This window comes from Nerophis ophidion, linkage group LG17 (genome assembly GCF_033978795.1).
Source record: "Nerophis ophidion isolate RoL-2023_Sa linkage group LG17, RoL_Noph_v1.0, whole genome shotgun sequence".
Classification (NCBI taxonomy): domain Eukaryota; kingdom Metazoa; phylum Chordata; class Actinopteri; order Syngnathiformes; family Syngnathidae; genus Nerophis; species Nerophis ophidion.
Window position 1 is genome coordinate 49,420,046 of NC_084627.1, and position 23,869 is coordinate 49,443,914.

The 23,869-nt window shown below is 40.0% G+C and overlaps 1 protein-coding gene across 12 annotated transcripts in view; it reads left to right on the forward strand.

Annotated features, from left to right (window-relative positions):
* The window catches only part of LOC133536514 (protein unc-13 homolog B-like), a 122,072-nt gene that overhangs the window by 6,922 nt on the left and 91,281 nt on the right, over positions 1-23,869 (forward strand). For 11 of the 12 annotated variants that reach the window (XM_061877096.1, XM_061877101.1, XM_061877097.1 and 8 more), the window contains exon 2: positions 10,718-10,747. The exons of the other annotated variant lie outside the window; for it this stretch is intronic. In XM_061877096.1, coding sequence (XP_061733080.1) covers positions 10,718-10,747 — 30 coding nt within the window. The remainder of the gene's footprint in view (positions 1-10,717; positions 10,748-23,869) is intronic. 12 annotated transcript variants of the gene reach the window in all.

Below are 23,869 nucleotides of genomic sequence, written 5' to 3' on the forward strand. Positions count from 1 at the left end.
TTCGGATATTTACTTCCGCTTCTATCGGACTTTTTGATTAGGTAATAGTTCTTCATTGCTCTGTGTTTCTTGTGTAAATATTATTTCTAAACTTTCATATTACTTTAAAAGTTAAAACATTAATGTTGTAGGTATAAGTGATGTGTGGTTTTAAGTAATTTTTTATGCACAATTTTGTTAAGTAAGTATTAGAGCGTCGAATGTTTAAAATGTTTGGTCATAATTACACATGGTATTTACGCAGGTATCACTCCGCCAGAAAAGTAGAGACCTGTGTATGTGTTTCATGTTTCCAACAAAGGTATGTGGATTTGTGTATTATTATTATTTTTTTGTGATAAAACGTTTTTGTTATTGTAATTTAAATTATTACTTTTATATGAATGACTGTTATTTACTTACTCTTCTATCGGACTTTTGATGATGAGGTATCACTCCGCCAGAAAAGTAGAGACCTGTGTATGTGTTTCATGTTTCCAACAAAGGTGTCTAATAAAGGATGAAATGACGGAATGGTGGAGCGTCTCCTACTTATAAAAAACTACACAACGCAGAATAAGACTCACTACAAATATATATATATATATATATATATATATATATATATATATATATATATATATATATATATATATATATATATATATATATATATATATATATGTGTGTGTGTGTGTGTGTGTGTGTGGAGAGAGAGAGAGAGAGAGAAGCCTCTAAGAACTAATTACAGAAATAAGTAAGAACTTTAGGCTACTTTATATTTGTGTTGTGGTTTGTGCAGCCCTTTGAGACATTAGTGATTTAGGGCTATATAAGTAAACATTGATTGATTGATTGATTATATTAGAAATAGCAAGAGCGGAAGATGAATGCCACAAAAAGATGGTAGAGAAAAAGAAGAAGCATAGCGACTATATTGTTGACTCGGACTACAATGGCGGAGGCATGCAAATTTTCAGAACTTATGCAGATCACAAATACACATCAGCAGGTAGCAGCAGGTAAAAAAAAGTTGGTTTTGCATAAAATTGCGAAACAAAACACAAGATAATGTCTGCTAATAGGTGCCATTTTGTGGTCCTTATACACACACCATAATAATACTCGTATGTTTAATGCGCCGACAATCCATCAAGCGGTGCGGCTTCATAGCTTACCCGAGTCGTACTAAAAACATTTTGACAGATTTTTGAACGCCGTTTGTAATGTTCTATATTTTCATTGGAACATTTCAAGTTTTGGTGTTGTTTACCATCTTGCAGTTTATCTCTTATGTGTTACAATATGCACCAAATAATATAGCTTGGAGGTCGGTAAGCACAACCAGACTTATGTCGTACATTAGGCGCACCGGGTTATAAGGCACACTGTCGATTTTTAGGAAATTAAAGGATTTTAAGTGCACCTTAGAGTCGGAAAAATACGGTACTCATTAGCGAGTCGCGAATTGTAAGGCTGGTTGTGCTTCCTGTTAAGCTGTTGCCCCCAGCTCTCCGCCCACAAAGACAAAGATTGTGAATAACTGATGGGAGGGCTCACTGCGTTCAGTCTATTCCACTGTTAAATAAACACACTCAGTGTCCTCCTCTCATGATGTCACAGAGTCTGGGTCTTTTAAAACTTCTAATGCAATGTAAGATTTGATTGATTTTTCTTTTCACACCTGCATGCACCCGACTGGTCTGCAAATGACGGCAAGTGTCAAGATGTATGCAAATGTTTTGATAAAGGGTTGGCCATGCAAAGACTACAAACGATAGAAAAGCATGCAGAGTGTTTTAGTGTGTGGAGCAGCAGAGTAGTGGAATTATATGAGAACGAGGCAGTGAGGCAGAGAGAAAGCTTAGAGATAGAAGGTGTAATCCTCTGGCCATCTGTTGCTCTCTCCCTTCTGCGCCTCCACCCGATCACATCCAACAAGCAGCACACAGCGGAAGTGCACTACTGCCGGCAGCATTAGGGAAGTCTGGCGTCACTTCCTGTTCTAGTTATCCTGTAAAAACATTGCTTTCCTTATATTTGGAATACAGCTTTTCATTCTGGAGGAGTGAGCTTCCTGACATCTTTTCTATTTGACTATTAAGTCAAATTTCACTACGTGGACAACAGATTTAAGACACATCTCCTAATCAATAAATTAATCGACTAGGTTGTGCTTGACCTGCTTGGATGAGTTTGGGAGACGTCGAATCCGGATAAACTGAAACTGATATTCAAAACTCAGTAATGTCTGACTTTACAAATAATATTCCAGATATTTTAGCCCATAAATATTCCAAGGTCAAACCCAATCATATGGAGGAGGTACGGGGATAGATCAGGCCTTATTTTCACTTCGGGGGCCAAATTTAGAGAAAAAAAATGTGTCTTTGGGGCCGGTATATCCATTTTTATGAACACTAATTAAAAGAATCACAATAATGTCTGATTGAATGCTAAAAAAGTTATGACAGACCGCCTTAAACGGAATGGAATTAGATTTTTTTTTACTGAATGAGACACCCAGAATGTACATGAAAATAAAGAGTGTGGGATTTTATGAACGATGAAACACTGATTATCTACATCATATGAACGTCACCCCCCCGCTCCATCGACATATTTTACAATCAAGCGAAATGCAACAAACATATATCAAACACAGCAAAATATGAACGCAAAGGGTAAAAGAAAAATTACCTACAATCTGATATAGAATAGAATAGAGTTTTATTGTCATTATTGCAATGAACAGGTTCAAAGAACAACGAAATTGGAGCAGATCCTCCTAAGGTGCATATACAATACGGTAGTATAAATAGTAAAAAAAAAAAAGATAGAGATGACAGATGTATCTATGTATACGTATATATATCCACACAGATGCATATCTGCATGCATATGAACATATATACACACATACATATAACATTATTGCACATTGTAGTCCGAAAAAATAGAAAAAAATGTAAACATTACACATGAGGACATGATGGACATATTGTGCTCACTCAGTGCCTGTTTAATGCTACTATGGCTCTTGGGTAAAAGCTGTTTTTTAGTCTATTGGTGCTCGCTTTTAGCACCCTGTAGCGTCTGCCTGAGGGTAGTAGTTCCAGGTGGCTGTGCCCGGGGTGGAATGGGTCTTTAATATATCTGATACATCACTAAGTTTTAAAACTTTGTTGTAAAAAATCTCCTTCCGCGTCTGTCCCTGACACCCACATTTCAGGCTGGCCTCTTTTGAAACACTCTGTGGAAACGCTCCCCACTCACACTGCTTGGTGCCTCGTCTGAGCTGCTGTGACTCACATTACCATAGTAACTAATTAGTAGGGGTGTAACGGTATTTGTATTTGTATTGAACCGTTTCGGTACGGGGGTTTCGGTTTAGTACGGAGGTGTACCGAACGAGTTTCCACACGAACATATTAAGTAGCGTACCCCACGTTGTGTAAACAATGCACAACACACGGCATGCTAGCAGCGACCGGGCTACGATAGACTGACCATACCTCCTCTGTTCACCGGACATGTCCTCTTTTGTGGGGCTGTCCGGGTGGAGTTTCTTAAATGCCTTAAATGTCCGGCATTTTAAGTTAGGGTTGCGTGTATTTTCAATGTACGTTCAGGGTTAAGAAGGGGTTAAAAACCAAACAAATTGTGCACGCAGCAACATTGGTGAGGGAGGGGCAGAGACAGAGAGAGCGAGAGAGTTATGATAAACGTGCATGCGTCGCCAGGCTCTGATTTTTATCCATAGATCTATCAGATTTAATTTTTTATTTTCTATAGCAGGGGTGTCAAAAGTGTGGCCCGGAAGCCATTTGCGGCCCACAACTATTTAAAAGGCCCACGGCACATTCTAAAAATAATATTAAACAAAAACATAAACAAAAGTGAAATAAAAAAGCTTAAAGGCTAAATGTGATTTAGAAAAAGTTGCAGATTGAAATACTTATCGAGCCACATAATACCCTCCGGGCCTTAATTTGCCCAGATCTGGGATAGAATCTAGGCCTGGTGCAATATATGTCTCTAATATCTGCTATTATGAATGCATAATTTGACCAAAAGTGTGTACTGTAACTTGTTAAAAGAGCCATATTGGAGCAAAAATTGTTTTGAGTCGCAATAATTTAAAAGCCTTATTACAAACCCCGTTTCCATATGAGTTGGCAAATTGTGTTAGATGTAAATATAAACAGAATACAATGATTTGCAAATCCTTTTCAAGCCATATTCAGTTGAATATGCTACAAAGACAACATATTTGATGTTCAAACTGATAAACATTATTTTTTTTCGCAAATAATCATTAACTTTAGAATTTGATGCCAGCAACACGTGACAAAGAAGTTGGGAAAGGTGGCAATAAATACTGATAAAGTTGAGGAATGCTCATCAAACACTTATTTGGAACATCCCACAGGTGTGCAGGCTAATTGGGAACAGGTGGGTGCCATGATTGGCTATAAAAAGAAAGGATGGGGCGAGGTACACCCCTTTGTCCACAACTGTGTGAGCAAATAGTCTAACAGTTTAAGAACAACCTTTCTCAAAGTGCAATTGCAAGAAATTTAGGGATTTCAACATCTACGCTCCATAATATCATCAAAATGTTCAGAGAATCTGGAGAAATCACTCCACGTAAGCGGCATGGCCGGAAACCAACATTGAATGACCGTGACCTTCGATCCCTCAGACGGCACTTTATCAAAAACCGACATCAATCTCTAAAGGATATCACCACTTGGGCTCAGGAACACTTCAGAAAACCACTGTCACTAAATACAGTTTGTCGCTACATGTGCAAGTGCAAGTTAAAGCTCTACTATGCAAAGCGAAAGCCATTTATCAACAACATCCAGAAACCCCGCCGGCTTCTCTGGGCCCGAGATCATCTAAGATGGACTGATGCAAAGTGGAAAAGTCTTCTGTGGTCTGACGAGTCCACTTTTCAAATTGTTTTGGGAAATATTCAACACTGTGTCATCCGGACCTAAAGGGAAGCGAACCATCCAGACTGTTATCAACGCAAAGTTGAAAAGCCAGCATCTGTGATGGTTCTGCGGTGAATTAGTGCCCAAGGCATGGGTAACTTGCACATCTGTGAAGGCACCATTAATGCTGAAAGGTACATACAGGTTTTGGAACAACATATGTTGCCATATAAGCCTCGTCTTTTTCATGGACGCCCCTGCTTATTTCAGCAAGACATTGCCAAGCCACATTCAGCACGTGTTACAACAGCGTGGCTTCGTGAAAAAAAGAGCGCGGGTACTTTCCTGGCCCGCCTGCAGTCCAAACCTGTCTCCCATGGAAACTGTGTGGCGCATTATGAAGCGTAAAATAGGACAGCGGAGACCCCGGACTGTTGAACGACTGAAGCTCTGCATAAAACAAGAATGGGAAAGAATTCCACTTTCAAAGCTTCAACAATTAGTTTCCTCAGTTCTCAAACGTTTATTGAGTGTTGTTAAAAGAAAAGGTGATGTAACACAGTGGTGAACATGCCCTTTCCCAACTACTTTGGCACATGTTGCAGCCATGAAATTCTAAGTTAATTATTATTTGCAAAAAAAAAATAAAGTTTGAGTTTGAACATCAGATATGTTGTCTTTGTAGCATATTCAACTGAATATGGCTTGAAAAGGATTTGCAAATCATTGTATTCTGTTTGTATTTACATCTAACACAATTTCCCAACTCATACGGAAACGGAGTTTGTAGATAATCATCAGTTTCCGTCATTTAGGCTCAATCGTTTATTGCCCTCAGGCTGTTGTAGTACTTGTAGGTATAATGTCATGCAAATGACGAGCTTGTGTGACTAGGGGAAAGCACCCAGAAAACACTTTTACTTTCTCTCTCCAACTTTCCACTGCTCACAAACAAACTGACCGGACAAGAAATGCTTTAATTGTAGAGGTGACAGTCACCCTAGTTGGTTTGTCAAACTCTGTTTAACTCAAGAACCGCATGAAGGAACATCTATTCTCACGCCGGCCGGACTGGTAAAATCATGGCGTAATAACTTAAAAATAAAGACAACTTCAGATTCTTTTCTTTGTCTTACTTTGGCTAAAAATAGAACAAGTACATTCTGAAAATAGTTGTAAGGAAATTGTTCCCTGCATTTGACCCTTGCTCACCCCCTGGGAGGTGAGGGGGGTAGTGAGCAGCAGCGGTGGGTGATTTAACCCCCAATTCCAACCCTTGATGCTGAGTGCCAAGCAGGGAAGTAATGGCTCTAATTTTTATAGTCTTTGGTATGACTCACAACCTACCCATCTCAGGGCTGACCACTAGGCCACTAGCAGGGAGGTCTTTTGGGCAAAACGCTTGACGTAAGTTAAAAATGCAGAGGAAAAAAATTGGTGCAGTTTCAAAAACACCATGAAGAACACAATGAACTTTGTCTCAGTGTTTTTTTACGAAGCCATTAAACTTCAAGCACTTCATGTTTAGCATTCTAACGTTGGCAGTTTATTCAAAGTGTTTGGAAAAGCAAACCGATTGTTTCCACAAACCGCCGCGTTGGTGAAATCCGCATACTGCCACAACACATTCATTTATCATCATTCAAATGTTGCAGTTATAATCAAACATGGTGTCAGTTATCAAAATGACACCATAGCATTGTGAACATAAAGGCATTGTATTATTACAGAAAAGAGCTATAAGGATTATTCATAAAGTAGATTACTTAAAACACACTAACATTTTATTTATTAACTCTGGACTATTGAAACTACAGGAGCTAGTAAAGCTACAGACATTGTGTGTCATGTTTAAGGCTAGAAGTAAAACATTACCAGCAAATTTACAAAAAATGTTTGTCATCACTTCTGAGAATACAGAGCATAGAAGAAAAGGTCATTTTAAACAACAATATTCAAGGACAACTCTAAAACAAATGTGTACATCAGTGGTGGGGGTAAAATTGTGGAATTCTCTTTACGAGATAAAAAACTGTGAAAATATATTCCAATTGAAAAAAATATATAAATATAGAACAATAAGATCATATGGACAGCCATAAGTGTTTATGGAAACGGGGTTTGTAGATACAGGAAATATCGTTCAAAAGAAGACATGAAACTGGGACAGAAAATACCAACAAAACAGGAAAAAATGCCAAACTGGGAGCCCAAGACAAGAAGTAAAACTACACACAGGAAAACAGCTAAAAAGTCTAAATAAGTCAGGGTGTGATGTGACAGGTGGTCACAGTACACCTACTTTGAGACAAGAGCTATAGTCATGTATGCTTGGTTATGCTTTAAAGCAGGGGTAGGGAACCTGTGGCTCTTTTGATGACTGCATCTGGCTCGCAGATAAATCTTGCTGACATTGCTCAACACAAGGCGGTATAGCTTGGTTGGTAGAGTGGCCGTGCCAGCAACTTGAGGGTTGCAGGTTCGAGCCCAGCTTCTGCCATCCTAGTCACTGCCGTTGTGTCCTTGGGCAAGACACTTTACCCACCTTCTCCCAATGCCACCCACACTGGTTTAAATATGTTACTAAAGCGCTTTGAGTCACTAGAGAAAAGCGCTATATAAATATAATTCACTTCACTTCACATTTAGTTTTTTATTTATTATTTTACTTATTTTTTGTCTGGTTTTGTATTTGCTCTGTATCATTCCGTGAGGTGTATATTATATTATTACTATTATTTTCTTGGTTTGGTTTATACTTTATGAAGTATTTCACTTGTGTTTTTCTTGTGTTTTTTGTTTTTGATTGTTTCATCACATTTGGATATATGTGTCGGCTTAAATGATATTCATGAAGTAAGATAATGTATCATGTCAAAGGGGGCAGGAAATTATAAGATTTTCTTCATCCTGCTCCTTCTCAGGAATTGTGTGAATTTAAATTGTATGATTGTGATATAATTATTTATCGTTCTAAATGCACATCAATGAATGAGGTAAATAAAAATGAAATGAAATGTGGCTTTTGTGAACAGAGCCTGCCGGGACTTAAGACCTCGTTTTAATTCTTCCACCTTCTGTAGCCTTTGTTCCGTGCCCATAATCACGTCTTTGTCTTTCTTAGACGTTTCATAGTGCCTTCTTAGATTATATTATTTTGTTCAAGCCCACCTGGCTTGAAACCCCCTGTTCTCACCGTCCACTTTCCGTTTAGCCATTATTGGGGATAGGGGGTTACAGAAAGTTGATATCTACTCTGAATGCTGGTGAATAATGAAGCCGAGGCCCACTTGCGACGCTCCAATGAGTTCATAGGCTACTGTTGCATTGTGGGAAATGGAGTGCAAAACAGCAGCAAGCTGCAGTGACCTGCGGGCCGGATCTAATACTAATCTAATATCATCCCGGGGGCCATAGATAATTCATTCGCAGGCCTTGACTTTGACACCTAAGCCTTAGTATAAGTACTTTGGTGCTATTGCTTCATAATTCCTATATTAGGCTATCAAGTATTATAACGTGGGTCAAGATTTGCATTTCCACCTCAGGGTGTGCGTCAATTCTGTACTTAGAGCCTGTGGGGGGTTTGGTGGTAGCGGGGGGTGTAAATTAAAGTAAAGTTAAAGTTAAAGTAGCAATGATTGTCACACACACACAAATTAAAGTAAAGTTAAAGTTAAAGTAGCAATGATTGTCACACACACACAAATTAAAGTAAAGTTAAAGTAGCAATGATTGTCACACACACACAAATTAAAGTAAAGTTAAAGTTAAAGTAGCAATGATTGTCACACACACACTAGGTGTGGCGAAATTATTCTCTGCATTTGACCCATCACCCTTGATCACCCCCTGGGAGGTGAGGGGAGCAGTGAGCAGCAGCGGTGCCGCGCCCGGGAATCATTACTGGAGATTTGTAGCGTCCCGGAAGAGTTAGTGCTGCAAGGGTTTCTGGTTATTTGTTCTGTTGTGTTACGGTGCGGATTTTCTCCCGAGGAATCACAATGATTCCTCAACTGAAGGAGATGGCACCACATTGTGGAACAGAAGCATAAGAAAAATAAGTTGTAGTGATTGCGCCGTGAAACAGCTGGAGATGCTCCATGGAAATATGTATGTGTCGTTTGTGGCCCCGGCAGACTGTTTTGGCCCATCTGTGAGCTAAGGCTCCAGGGGTTTAGTAGGTTGAACACCGCCACAGCAATCACTATTAATCCCCTCTAAGCACATCACAATCCCACGGATGTTGTTGTGTTGCTACATCAAGGGTATGAAGACGGAACGTCTGAAAATAAAACAAAGCAAAACTCTTTTTTTTTTTTTTAAAACAAAATGATCTGGTTTTGTTTCTATTTTGTACCCTTCTGCTGCACTCCTCTTTTGATTGTTTAATGGGATCATTTTAATTGTCTGTTGTTTTATAAAGGTAGTAGAACACTTACACTCAATTGCCAAAAGTACTTGGCCACCCAATCCAAATAATGAGAATCAGGTGTCCTACACATTTGGCGCGGCCACAGGTGTAGAAAGTGAAGCACTTTGTCTGTTTCTACAAACATTTGTGAAAGAATGGGCCGCTCTCAGTAACTCAGTGATTTCCAGCGTGGAACTGTCATAGGAGGCCACCTGTGCAACAAATCCAGTCGTGAAATGTTCTCGCTCCTAAATATTCCAAAGTCAACAGCTATTACAGCTTCAACTCTTCTGGGAATGCTGTCCACAAGGTCGCGGGGTGTGTTTATAGGAATTTTTCCACCATTCTACCAAAAGCCCATTGGTGAGGTCACATACTGGTGTTGGTGGAGAAGGCCTGGCTCGCTGTCTTTCTTCTAATTCATCCTAAAATGTTTATCAGGTTCAGGTCAGGACTCTGTGCAAGCCAGTCAAGTTCATTCACACCAGACTCTGTCATCCATGTCTTTATGGACCTTGCTTTGTGCACTGGTGCACCGTCATGTTGGAAGAGGAAAAGGCCCGCTCCAAACTCTTCCCAGAATGTTGGAAGCATGGAATTGTCCAAAAAGGTTTTGGTGTCCTGGAGCATTCAAAGTTCCTTTCTCGCCTTCCTCTCGTACATATTTTAATAATAATGATCTTGCAGCAGCCAGCGTCATCTCACAAGACCCTCCGGTACCGTGAATGTCATTTAAGTGACGTCTTGGTGAAGATTGATGATCACTCATTTTTAGGTCTATTTTTTTTAAAAGCCTGGCTGGAGATCGACTGACACACCCCCCGCGGTCGACTGGTAGCTCGCGATTGACGTAATGGGCACCCCTGAGCTGAATAATAAGCGTCCCTTCTGTCTGCACCCAAGTGATGCACTCAGTTTTGCGCCAATTGCTACAAAACACGATTAATCCACGGTCAGTTTTACCCAGAAGGCTACAGTCAACAACTATAACAACTCTTAAGACCCACTGTCCTCTGTAGTGGACACTTTTTGGTCTTTTTCTTTTGCCGACACCAGACGGCAACACTAATGTATAATGGGTGTTTATTTGAAAGTAGCTACACATGGAGTGGCCCCGCTACTGGAGTTGATGTCATGAACCTGCTTTCTACGTGTGTGGGTGTCTTTCTTTGTGCGTACTATTCATGCCTCATGAGTCACGGCTCCTTTGTTAGCATCAAGTGAAGGGTAAGGCCTCAATAACAAACCATTGATGCCATTCTTCTTTTAAAAGACAAGTTCCTCTTCTTACCAGTATGTAAACATGGATTCAGATGTAATATTCCCACCATGTTATGTCATAAAGTAGAAGTCTGAGTTATTCTTTGCTCTTTATTTGCAGTGAAAAAAGCCAAGCTCCAGGGACCTGCAGGTGAGTCCTGTTCTAATATTCCGCCTCTCCCCCGTCACAAATTTCCAGTGTTTACATTAGGTTGAAAGCTTTGTTTGCTGGCCGAGTTGAGATTAAATGTGCCTCACATGGGGTAAATTATTCATCGCTGGATTAACACTCGCTGGGACGCTTTTATCACGCTAAATATAATAATGAAAGCTGCAATATGTTAAGATAATTTGAGGGTGTGGACTCCAATTTGTAGTCCAGTCCTTGCCCAGGTATAAACGTTTACTGCGAATTAGGGCTGGACGATTATGGCAAAAATAATAATCACGATTTTTTTTTATTGATTTTGTGATCACGATTTCTTACACGTTTATGGATTAATATGAAGACACAAGTATTTATTAAACCACCAAAACTTAACTTTAAATATAGTTAAAAAATAGATATAAATTAGTAACAAATAAACCACAACAATTTCAGTTCAGTTTCAGTTTATTTCAAACGTGCATATAATACAATGTAATTCATCTTTTATTTCCAGTTGTACCATTACAGCACGTCCCAAAAGTAGTAGGAAGTAGCAGAGCTTATTTAATATTACCCTTTTTTATACCATAACAATTTTATTCTATTTCCTTGTTCCCTGTAACATAGCAACGAACAAGTAAATAATAAACAAATACTATACCATAGTAAGCAAACAAATATTATATACATAAAAAATCCTTCGCCTCAATAAAAAAATAATAATTAAAAAAAGGGTTCAAGATATTCATAATTTCTTGTTTTGTGTACTTTGTGAACAGCTGTAGTTTGAACAGTCTCCTAAACTGAATCCTATTGGTGCTTTGTTTGAAGGATTTGGTTAATCCATTAAATCCAGCAAAATAATAGTAATAGCAATACATTTAGATAACAATAGTGACACAAAAAAACCCTATAAAATTCAGTTTAAAATTTTTAATAAATTATTTTTAGTTCCATTTTTACATTTTGCACTTATTTTACCACCGTAGAGAGTGTGCTTTTTGTGTCAAATAAAAGTTATAATGTTAATGTTACTGTATAATGTTAATTAAATGCAGTGCAATACATTTTTGGACAATTTTGACCAGTATAAGTAAGAACTTTACGCTACTTTTTATTAGAAATGGCAACAGCGGAAGATGAATGCCACATCAGAAAGTCAAGAAAAAGAAGCTTATGACTACAGTGTCTGACTACAATTGCAGATGCGTGCACATTTTCAGAACTTATGCAGATCCCAAATACACATCAGCAGGTAACAGAAGGTAAGAAAAGTTGGTTTTGCATAATATTGCGAAACAAACGCCATGTCTGCTAATAGGTGCCATTTTGTGTTCCTTATACAAGCCTCATAATAATACTCCTATGTTTAATGCGCACACAATCCATCAAGCGGTGCGGCTTCATAACATTTTGACAGATTTCTGAGCGCCGTGTGTACTGTTTTATATTCTCAATGGAACATTTCAAGTTTTGGTGTTGTTTACTGCCATCATATTGCAGCCTACACGTGTCTCTTAATTATGACTGCCATCTACTGGTCACACTTACCATTACACCATGTACCAAATAAAATTGCTTTGAGGTCAGTAAGCACAACCAGTATTATGCCGTACATTAGGCACACCTGGTTATTGTCATGATCCACGACTTGGATCATGTCATCTTCTGTTTTTGTTCTGTTTGTATATCACATCCTGTTATTTCACTTCCTTAGTTCCTGGTGGCACTTCCTGTTTTGTTCCGTTGTGATAGTTACCCATTTAGTGTCACCTGACTTCTGTTTGTCACGCGCACCTGATTTAAGACTGCCTTTGTTTGCCATTCGCTCTCGGACTCTTATTTGCTTCCAGGCAACAGGTGACATCGCTCTTCCCGCATTGTGGTAATTACTTTTGTGTACTTTAGGCTTCCACGCTATTCTGTTGTTTGTCCCTAGCTCATGCTAGCGCTTTCTGTTGGTTTTGTTTATAGTGCCTTCGTGCAAGTGTTTTTGTTCCTAGTCTGGTTTTGTAGTTATAAATAAATCCTCATTCCTACCTTCACGCTGTGTTCCATCTGCGCTGCACCCACCAGAGAACGCAAGCACACCACGATGCCAGCAAAGCGTCAGTTATTAGGCGCAATGTCGATTTTTGAGAAAATGAAAGATTTTAAGTGCGCCTTATAGTCCGAAAAATACAGTAATTCATTCACAACATATTCTTCTTTGCCTATATGGGTTTATCTTTACAGTTTACTTAAGAGTTGACTCGAGATCACTTGCTGCTCAATGCAAATCCTCATGTTCTCCACCTATTCAAATCCCTAAAGTTGAACTAGATGCCTCCTCTAAGCCTCGTGACGTGTTTTTGGCAAGTCAACAGTGGTTTGAAGTGTGACATTTTACTCTTGCTGTTTGTACCAAACTGACCTTACGGACAAGGTAATTTTCCTGGAGTTTATTTGTGATCCTTTGACGTGTTTTTCCACTGTGGCATGAGTGACTCTGTTTTCATAATTACCTTCTGACTGCCTCGTCTGTCATTGGACAACACCACCTGCAACACCTGGCCCAAAGCAAACATACATCATTCACTTCATGACCTTGTCTCTCATAAGCAAAATGTAAACATGAGTGATTTTCTGGTGACTACTAAGTTTTAAACACCAGAAGTTGCATTTGTGTTATACATCATTACCATATGAAACATGTTTGTTTTGTTTAAAAAAAACAACAGTTTAAGAACTGTCTTTAGAAGATGATTAAAGTAATCCCATTTTATTCCGGTTTGGTGGCTGCAGGATTAGGTCTCTGCTTTTTGCAGATGATGTGGTCCTGATGGCTTCATCTGACCGGGATCTTCAGCTCTCACTGGATCGGTTCGCAGCCGAGTGTGAAGCGACCGGAATGACAATCAGCACCTCCAAGTCCGAGTCCATGGTTCTCGCCCGGAAAAGGGTGGAGTGCCATCTCCGGGTTGGGGAGGAGACCCTGCCCCAAGTGGAGGAGTTCAAGTACCTGGGAGTCTTGTTCACGAGTGAGGGAAGAGTGGATCGTGAGATCGACAGGCGGATCGGTGCGGCGTCTTCAGTAATGCGGACGTTGTATAGATACGTTGTGGTGAAGAAGGAGCTGAGCCGGAAGGCAAAGCTCTCAATTTACCGGTCGATCTACGTTCCCATCCTCACCTTTGGTCATGAGCTTTGGGTCATGACCGAAAGGACAAGATCACGGGTACAAGCGGCCGAAATGAGTTTCCTCCGCCGGGTGGCGGGTCTCTCCCTTAGAGATAGGGTGAGAAGCTCTGCCGTCCGAGAGGAACTCAAAGTAAAGCCGCTGCTCCTCCACATGGAGAGGAGCTAGATGAGGTGATTCTGGCATCTGGTCAGGATGCCACCCGAAAGCCTCCCTAGGGAGGTGTTTAGGGCACGTCCAACCGGTAGGAGGCCACGGGGAAGACCCAGGACACGTTGGGAAGACTATGTCTCCCGGCTGGCCTGGGAACGCCTCGGGATCCCCCGGGAAGAGCTTGATGAAGTAGCTGGGGAGAGGGAAGTCTGGGCTTCCCTGCTTAGGCTGCTGCCCCCGCAACACAACCTCGGATAAGTGGAAGAAAATGGATGGATGGATGGATGGACGGACATTTTATTTTTTTTAAATGTCATTACCTAGGAAGGTCTCACAAAAAAACCTTTATGAACACTTGTTGTTTGCTTCTGTGTTTAATGTTGAAATCAGTTCAAATATAAAAGACATGAACTAAGGATGTCCCAATTCTCATCTGATTTTTGGGCCTTGGGTCCCATCCCATTTCGAGTTCAGATCTGATACTTTGACAATGTCTTATAGAACTATAAATGTTTTATAGCAAGTAACTAATTTAGACATAAAACATTTTTATAAAGCCTATATCATTCAATTTTGAATTTGCTTGTATTATTGGAAATCTGACGATGTATGAAATTATTGGTATTGAATGTTACATGCAATCTGTTTAACAAAATAAAGTGTTTCGTGCACAATAAATAAACAAAGGCAAACATTCTTCTTGGCTTCCATTTAAATCATTTGAGTTTTCCCCTTAATGCCTTCATATATCCAGAGGCTTACTCCCTGAGGTTGTAAACCATAACAAAGAAGACCAGGATTTTGCTATCATAAGAACAAGAAAAAGAATGTATTGTATTGAGCGGGTCTATTCAGGGTTTTTTTTTAATACATAAGGCACACCGGAATATAAGGAGCATTAAAGGGGTCACATTATTATTATTTTTTTCTAAATGGGAAAACACTTCCTTGTGGTTTACATAACATGTAATGGTGGTTATTTTTGGTCAAAATATTTCATAGATTATATTTTACAGATCATCTTCAAGCCACTTTCTGACAGTCGCTTCAGGATGCACCGTTTTGTGGGCACTCTTATTTACGTGGCTGACCTTTGGCAGCGTCTTCTCTCCGTCATCTTTGTTGTAGCGGTGTAGCGTGCAAGGACGGGAGTGTCAAAAGATGGAGTTAACTGTTTTAATGACTTTCACCACTTTACTTCAATCAATAACGGAGCAGCATCTCCTCATCCGGAACGTGTTGTGTCCGTGATAAACCGTCCCAAAAAATTATTTAGAAGTGTAATGAAAACGGACGCACATATTGTATTGTACAACTTTGACCAATCTATCTATATCTTTATTATGGTTTATGGTTTGGTTTGGGGGCTTCACGGTGGCAGAGGGGTTAGTACGTCTGCCTCACAATACGAAGGTCCTGCAGTCCTGGGTTCAAATCCAGGCTCGGGATCTTTCTGTGTGGAGTTTGCATGTTCTCCCCGTGAATGCGTGGGTTCCCTCCGGGCACTCCGGCTTCCTCCCACTTCCAAAGACATGCACCTGGGGATAGGTTGATTGGCAACACTAAATTGGCCCTAGTGTGTGAATGTGAGTGTGAATGTTGTCTGTCTATCTGTGTTGGCCCTGCGATGAGGTGGCGACTTGTCCAGGGTGTACCCCGCCTTCTGCCCGATTGTAGCTGAGATAGGCGCCGGCGCCCCCCGCGACCCCGAAAGGGAATAAGCGGTAGAAAATGGATGGATGGATGGATGGGTTTGGTTTAAAAATACTTTGAACATGTGTACAATTACAACATGATGCATCATCATTTCCAGTTTGTCAACATGTTCGAAAAGAAGTAGGCAGAAGCAATGCTTATTCAATCCTACCCCTTTTCCATTTCATAGCAATTGCTAACACTTGTATTCACTTCCTGTTCTCAATTTGTACACAATTTACTCCACAAATAATACAATTCCAAAAAAATAAATAAACGGTGAAGTAAATTGTATTTCGTGTAGTGAGATGAATCAGGTTATCTCATTTTCAATAAATTAAAAATGTTTATTGTGATTTTTCTTCTTTGTACTTTGTAAACACTTAGAGTTTGAACAGTTTCTTAAAATATTGTTTGATTTCTTTACTTAATCAATTCCATAATTTAATTCCACATTCTGATATACTAAAGGTTTTCACTATCCTATGTGCATACAAAGTGTTTAATTACATTTTTGTGTGTGGTTGTATTTTTCGTCTATTTTTGGTTCTGTTGTCTGTTAATTAATTGTCATTGTTTCTCTGGCACGATCATTTCTGAACCTTTTCCCTTTATTTTGTAGGCACAGCTTTTCTGTGACTTAAGTGTGCTTTTACCACACCTTTAGTTAATCCTTACTTTGGAACATTGTCCACAGAGAAATGTTTTTGTAAAAGTTTTTTTTTTCCATTTTATCCTTGCGTCCACACAGTTCTAGCATTATTAAAGGCTGTATCCACTTTTTTAAAAATAGTTTCAAAACAATTCTAAAAGTGATACATCCCAAAAACAAAAGGTTTCACTATGCTTAGACAAGGCTTGCGTTTCTAGCAGATGTGTCGAACTTTGCTGGCCAGGTGCTAGACTTTCCACTGATTAACTCGGAAAAGTGTCACTTGATAAGTCATGTGTTGCTGAATTTGTGCTTCTGTTCAATCCAGAACCAGACTGATGATAGCAGTAGCTCACAAATAAGTACAAACATTGGTTGAAAAGCAATGGAGTGGTTTCTCTTCTGTTGCATGCAACTTTAATGAGAAGTCAATGTCAGTCTTCCGACTGCCTTAGTTTTACTGACTAATGTATCCCCCCAAAACATCTTATTGATCAATAATATATGAAGATGCGTGACTCAAGGATGAGTGGGTGGTATCATCAGGTAGTAAGCAATATAGTACAGTAATCCTATTAAGCCTAAAAGTAAAAAATGAAGGGTTGTTTTTTTTATTATGAGCCCTGCAATTGACTGGCGACCAGCTTACCTGGCACAATTACCAAATTGAGCAATATAAAATAAATGGATGGTCACTGATGTATGCACTCTCCTGTTTAGTATTGCATGATATTACAAAACCCAGAAACCAGTGAACTTGGCACGTTGTGTGAATCGCAAATAAAAACAGAATATGATAATTTGCGAATCTTTTTCAACTTATATATATATATATATATCTTAGCCTTGAATGAACACCTGATGCATATAATCACAGCAGCATGATGATTCTATGTGTCTACATTAAAAAAACATTCTTCACACTGCATGGGGACGGCGTGGCGCGGTGGTAGAGTGGCCGTGCGCATCCAAAGGTTCCTGGTTCAATCCCCACCTAGTACCAACCTCGTCACGTCCGTTGTGTCCTGAGCAAGACACTTCACCCTTGCTCCTGATGGGTGCTGGTTGGCGCCTTGCATGGCAGCTCCCTCCATCAGTGTGTGAATGTGGAAGTAGTGTTTAAGCGCTTTGAGTACCTTGAAGGTAGAAAAGCGCTATACAAGTACAACCCATTTATCATTTATTTATTTATATTTGATTGAATAGACTGCAAAGACATTATATTTAAAGGCCTACTGAAATGAGATTTTCTTATTCAAACGGGGATAGCAGGTCCATTCTATGCGTCATACTTGATCATTTTGCGATATTGCCATATTTTTGCTGAAAGGATTTAGTAGAGAACATCCACGATAAAGTTGGCAACTTTTGGTCGCTAATAAAAAAGCCTTGCCTGTACCGGAAGTAGCAGACGATGACATCACCCGTTGATGGCTCCTCACATCCTCACATTGTTTTTAATGGGAGCCCCCAACAAAAAGTGCTATTCGGACCGAGAAAACGACAATATCCCCATTAATTTGAGCCAGGATGAAAGATTCGTGTTTGAGAATATTGATAGGGACGGACTAAAAAACAAAACAAAAAAAACGCGATTGCATTTGGACGGATTCAGATGTTTTTAGACACATTTCTAGGATAATTCTGGGAACTCCCTTATCTTTCTATTGTGTTGCTAGTGTTTTAGTGAGTTTAATAGTACCTGATAGTCGGAGGGTTGTGTCCACGGGTGTGTTGACGCCAATGTCTCAAAGAAGTCAACGGCAGCTTTATGGGCGGCACAAGCTCAGCTGATCTCCGGTAAGAAGCGACTTTTTACCACAATTTTCTCACCGAAACCTGCTGGTTGACATTCGGTCGGGATCCATGTTCGCTTGACTGCTCTGATCCATAGTAAAGCTTCACCTCCGGGAATTTTAAAAAAGGAATCACCGTGTGTTTGTGTGGCTAAAGGCTAAAGCTTCCCAACTCCATCTTTTTACTTTGACTTCTCCAATATTAATTGAACAAATAGCAAAAGATTCAGCAACACAGATCTCCAAAACACTGTGTAATTATGCGGTTAAAGCGGACGACTTTTAGCTGTGTGTGTGTGCAGCGCTAATACTTCCTAACAGCCCGTGACGTCGCGCGTACACATCATCATTACGCGACGTTTTCAAGAAGAAACTCCCGGGAAATTTAAAATTGCAATTTAGTAAACCAAAAAGGATGGTATTGGCATGTGCTGCAATGTTAATATTTCATCATTGATATATAAACTATCAGACTGCGTGGTCGCTAGTAGTGGCTTTCAGTAGGCCTCCAATGTTCCAACTGCGAAACTTTATTATTTTTTGCAAATAGTCATTAACTTAGAATTTAATGGCAGCAGCACATTGCATAAAAGTTGACACAGGGGCATTTTTACCACTGTGTTACATGGTCTTTCCTTTCAGCAAAGCCGACTGCGTTTCTGGGTGTTGTTGATAAATGGCTTTTGCTTTGCATTGTAGAGTTTTAACTTGCACTTACAGATGTAATGACAAACTGTAGTTAATGAAATAGGTTTTCTAAAGTGTTCCTGAGCCCATGTGGTGATATCCTTTACACACTGATGTCACTTTTTGATATCTGAGGGATCAAAGGTCCGTAATATCATCGCTTACGTGCAGTGATTTCTCCGAATTCTCTGAACCTTTTGATGATATTACGGGCCGTAGATGGTGATATTCCTAAATTCCTTGCGATAGCTTGTCGTGAAATGTTGTTCTTAAACTGCTCGACAATTTCCTCACCCATTTGTTCACAAAGTGGTGACCCTCGCCCCATCAATTGTTTGAGAATGACTGAACATTTTTTGGTAGCTGCTTCTATACCCAACATCACCTGTGGAATGTTTCAAATACGTGTTTGATGAGCATTCCTTAACTTTGTCAGTCTTTTTTGAAACATGTTGCAGGCATCGAATTCCAAAAGAGTTAATATTTGGAAAAAAAAACGTTTTCCAGTTCGAACATTAAGTATCACTCTATTTGTTAGAATAATTATGTGTAAGTTTTCGGAAACTTCCGGCGAGCAGACAGAGGCTGTCTTTGTTGTACCAAGCGAAGGACTTGTAAAATTCCATTGTGTACGATGGGAGGAGACGGGAGGGGTTAACTATTTTGATCCAAAACCTGCCCAAGCTCGATCCAGGACTAGTCCTAGCCCGAGGCATCTTTGTCTTTTGTGTTAATGTGACCAAAAACAATGGCTGTTTGCATACCCCCCATTCCTTTAGAAACAGCTGTTTTTTATGTAAACAGGGAAAGTCCAAATAAAAATAGGTGGCATACAATCTTTCGCCAGAGCGTGCTGAGTCACTGTAGAAAGGTACAGTGTCCAGGCGTTTCTCCACAAATTGAGCCAAATTGAATTCTGTCTCTGTTTAATTCTTTGCTTCTTGTCTTTTTTAATAGATGTCGTCAGCGTTTGAACCTGACACTATTCTATTGAATATAGGTTGAAAGGGAGTTGCAAATCATTGTATTTTGGTTTTATTTACGATTTACACAACGAGCCAACTTCACTGGTTTTGGGTTTGTACATCATCAGAAGATAAAGCATCTAATATCCGTCCAGTCAGATTGCGCTCCTTTCATCCAAAACTTTCACCAACTTGACAAAATTCTTAAACATCAAATAATAATTTTGCTGTGCTCAATTAAATAAAGAATTGTTTGGCCAATCAAGTTAAAGATCCTATGAGGTTATGCTCGGTTCAGTCTCCATTGTGCTTTGATTGTCACTGGCATGTCGTTCATTAATTTACATCTTTTCAAACTATTTTGTCTACTCAAGAAAATACAGGACTTACTTTAGCTTCTAAATAATGGGCAATTCTGTTTTCTAAATGGACAATTGGCCACCCGAGTCGTGTTTTTCCAAGAAAATGCCTTACTCATACACAGAGAAATCAAACAAAGCAATTTTTGATTCCTGGAATATTCCAATCCTCCAGCCAGTCTCCATTGTGCTGGGTCACGCTTTGACTGTGACTGGCATACAAGTGGAGCAGCACCTGCCGCAAATGCCCCCCCAGCCATTAACTGTGTGGTCCTTATCTAATCCATACATCCTCTTTCCTTATCTCATCTCTTCTTTTCATGGGAGTGAGCACAAGTGTAGGACAAGGCACAGAATATCTAATTAGAGAAAGGCTTGAGCGTCCCTCTGGCTTCTTTGTCATAATGTCTGTTTTTTTGGCTACTGTCCTTTGAGACAATGATTAGGTCTGTAGTCTGTTACTTATAGTCCCATTTAGACCGGCAACTGCTTTTAGACTGTCATCAGATTGCTGTTAGTACTGTTTTTTGGGGGGGTTGTGTTTGTTTTAAGCTCTAAAAAAACCTGTTGTGTGTCTTTGATATCTTTTCAGACGGTGGTGTTTACTGAACCGGCTGATTTGTTGAAGGCTGGAAAGTGTTTTAAATGTTTCTGTGGTAACCAGGAAAACTGTCCATGTTGATTTGGCCAGACTACTAAAGAGCCGCTGAAGCCTTCCTTTTGTTCCCTGTAGTTTTGAGTGTGTGTGTGTTTGTGTGTGTGTGCATGTGTGTGTGTTTGTGTGTGTGTGTGTGTGTGTGTGTGTGTAATTCTCTGGTCTGGTGAGAACTATTTGCTGTTAATGCCTGGAGTTATGTTTGGAGGAAACCCCCTACATGGAAACATGGTGGTGGCAGCATCATGCTGTGGGGTTGTTTTTCAGCGGCAGGATAGAGGGAAAGATGAATGCAGAAATTTACAGAGACATCCTGGATGAAAATCAATGCTTCTCATTCAACCTGATGGAGCCTGAACAGTGTTGCAAAGAGGAACGGGCGAAACCTCCCACAGATAGGTGTGTCAAGCTTGCTGCACCATACCCTCTTTCCTTGAATTGCCGCCGGGTATATAGTATGCGCCTGCCTAGAAGTACTGCCGGGTCAAACTCGTTTCGTAAAATAATTAGCACATGCTTAGCATTACCGCCGGCTCAGGATTAACGCCGGGTCAAACTTGTTTCGCAAAATATTGTTTTTATTAGCGCTTGTCTAGAATTTCCCCCGGGTCAAACTCGTCACGTCACGAGTGACACTTCACCTGTCATCATTTTCAAAAAGGAGGAGGCTGATTTTAATCATTTGAAATCGCATAAAGGGAAGAAGATTGAGAGCTATTCAGTAGGATTTAACGTCCAAGCTATTGAATATGCTAAAAAGAACAGTAAGCAGCTATGTTTTATTAATATACCGTAGCTGCGTGTGTCAAATATGAGTCATTAAATGACTCCCGCCTCCTGGTGGTAGAGGGCGCTAGTGATCCTTCTTGCGACTACTCTGCTGCAGAAGAAGTGACAACAAGCAGCAAAAGTGAGCACTGTGTGTTTATTTTTTCCTCTCGCTTGCACTTTTAACATGGAGGATTACATATCTAAAATAAAACAGTTTTCTAAACTGGACTTTCAATCGGAACAGGAGGTAATAAAGGAAGATCTCCATCGAGACAGAGAGACTTTTAAAACTGAAGAAAGATAAGGAAGACTTCTATAAACAAGTTATCGATGCTTTTGATCAGAAGGAGCTGCGCATGGACTTCATTTATAAGTAAAGGTAAGACCATAATAACGTTTTATTTATTAAATGAGCTTTTCATGATGATATCCTTACATCACATTCAAATTTATAAGCGCAGGCCTAAATTTACCGCATGCCTTTGGTAAACGCCGGAGTGAGAAGAGGTTTTAAATTAATTAGCGCCCCGGCGGCAATTCAAGGTGTCACAGGTATTTGGTGACGAACCCCAAGATGCAGAGATGGAGGCAGGCATGGAATGTTAAAACATATTTAATTAAATACTAAGACAAAACCAAAACCAAAAGGGTACAAACAAAAAGCACGCACATGGGCGGATATAACAAACTAAGGGCTATGAACAAACTAATCGGAAGCAGGGAACAAAAAAAAGTAAGCTACAAAACATCTACCAAATACAGCTAACCGCTACGCTGCATTCACACGACCAGTAGGAATGACAAGTAGAAAATGACATTGACACGACAGCAACGACAGGAGCGACATGTGGCAACGACAGTACAATGATCCAGCAACTGACACAAGACAAAGGGGGTACAAATAGGAGTGGGCTGATTGGCAACGGGTGTGACCAAGTGCCAATCAGCCGCAGCTGAGGAGGAACACAGCACTCAGGGAACAAGACAGAAAGCACTAGACAGGAAGTAAAGACAGGAGATAGTAAACACAGAGGAAACAGACAAATGCAGAAGAAAACTAAAACATAGACAAACTGTCGGGAGGAAAGCGTGACACAAGGAAATACGGTATTTAAAAAGACTTGAGGCTCTAATTGCTGTCAAAGGTAAATCAACAGAGTATTGAGCAAATACTAAGAATACATTTGTTGTACATGTAGGTTTTTATTTTTAATACATTTGCAAAGTTAAAAACAAACTTTTCACATTGTCATTACTGGGTAGTGTCTGTAGATTTTGAGGACAATAATTAGTGTATTCCATTTTGGAATAAAGCTGTAACATTACATGTGGAAAAGTAAATACATTCCAGATGCAGTGAAAATGGTCAATAATTTGGCATTGATCCAAACTAGGCCTTGCCAAAGTTCTGCATGTAGCTGAGAGCAATTTGAGTCATTGTTGCTTTTGCTATCCTTCTGAGAACATTTTTTTGGGGTCTGTTTCTTTTGTCAGTGACAGATTTCGAAGAAAATAGCCTTGTTAAGAAAAACCCAAATGCACAGGACGCTCACTCTCAGGAAGATGTCTTATTCTGTTATATACAACAGACCTATTATGCTCCGTAAAGTGTCCTCACTCTGGATCCTTCATCCAAGCCGCCCTGCACAGACAGCTGGTGCAGACATGTTGCTTTTTGCCATTACTGCCTGAGTCTGACTGTTGTCGCCAGGTGTGAAAGTTGTCTGTCCACTGGAACAGTCGCTTTCCTCCCTCAATATCCAGAAGAGCCCCAGCAATGTTGATTTTCTGGAAAAGGACCAGCTCTCACACAGTATTGAGGCTTTGTCTGTGAATGCACATTGTTTACTGTCGCTGCCTTGAACCAAGAAACGTAATTCAAGTCACATGGTCACCTCTGACCCGACCGCATTGTAGTTTGAGTCTTGATGATACAAGGGCTGACGGGGACCTTTTGCGGAGAAGTAACGAGTCAGGAGCGCCAGGCATTCTTATTTAAGTCCACGTAACCTGCAGTTAAGAGTGCAGGACAGATTTATCAGATGGATCATGTCGTATTTGCTTCAGGGGGCTTTTTGTCATTGGAGATTAACAGGGTTCATTTTGAGGTGGAGAGGGTCAATTTGTTTTCAATGTCACGAAAACCTCCGCATGTTACATATGTGGTACTGTTACCGTCTAAAAAAAGGTGTTATTCCCAGTCTGACACGCCAC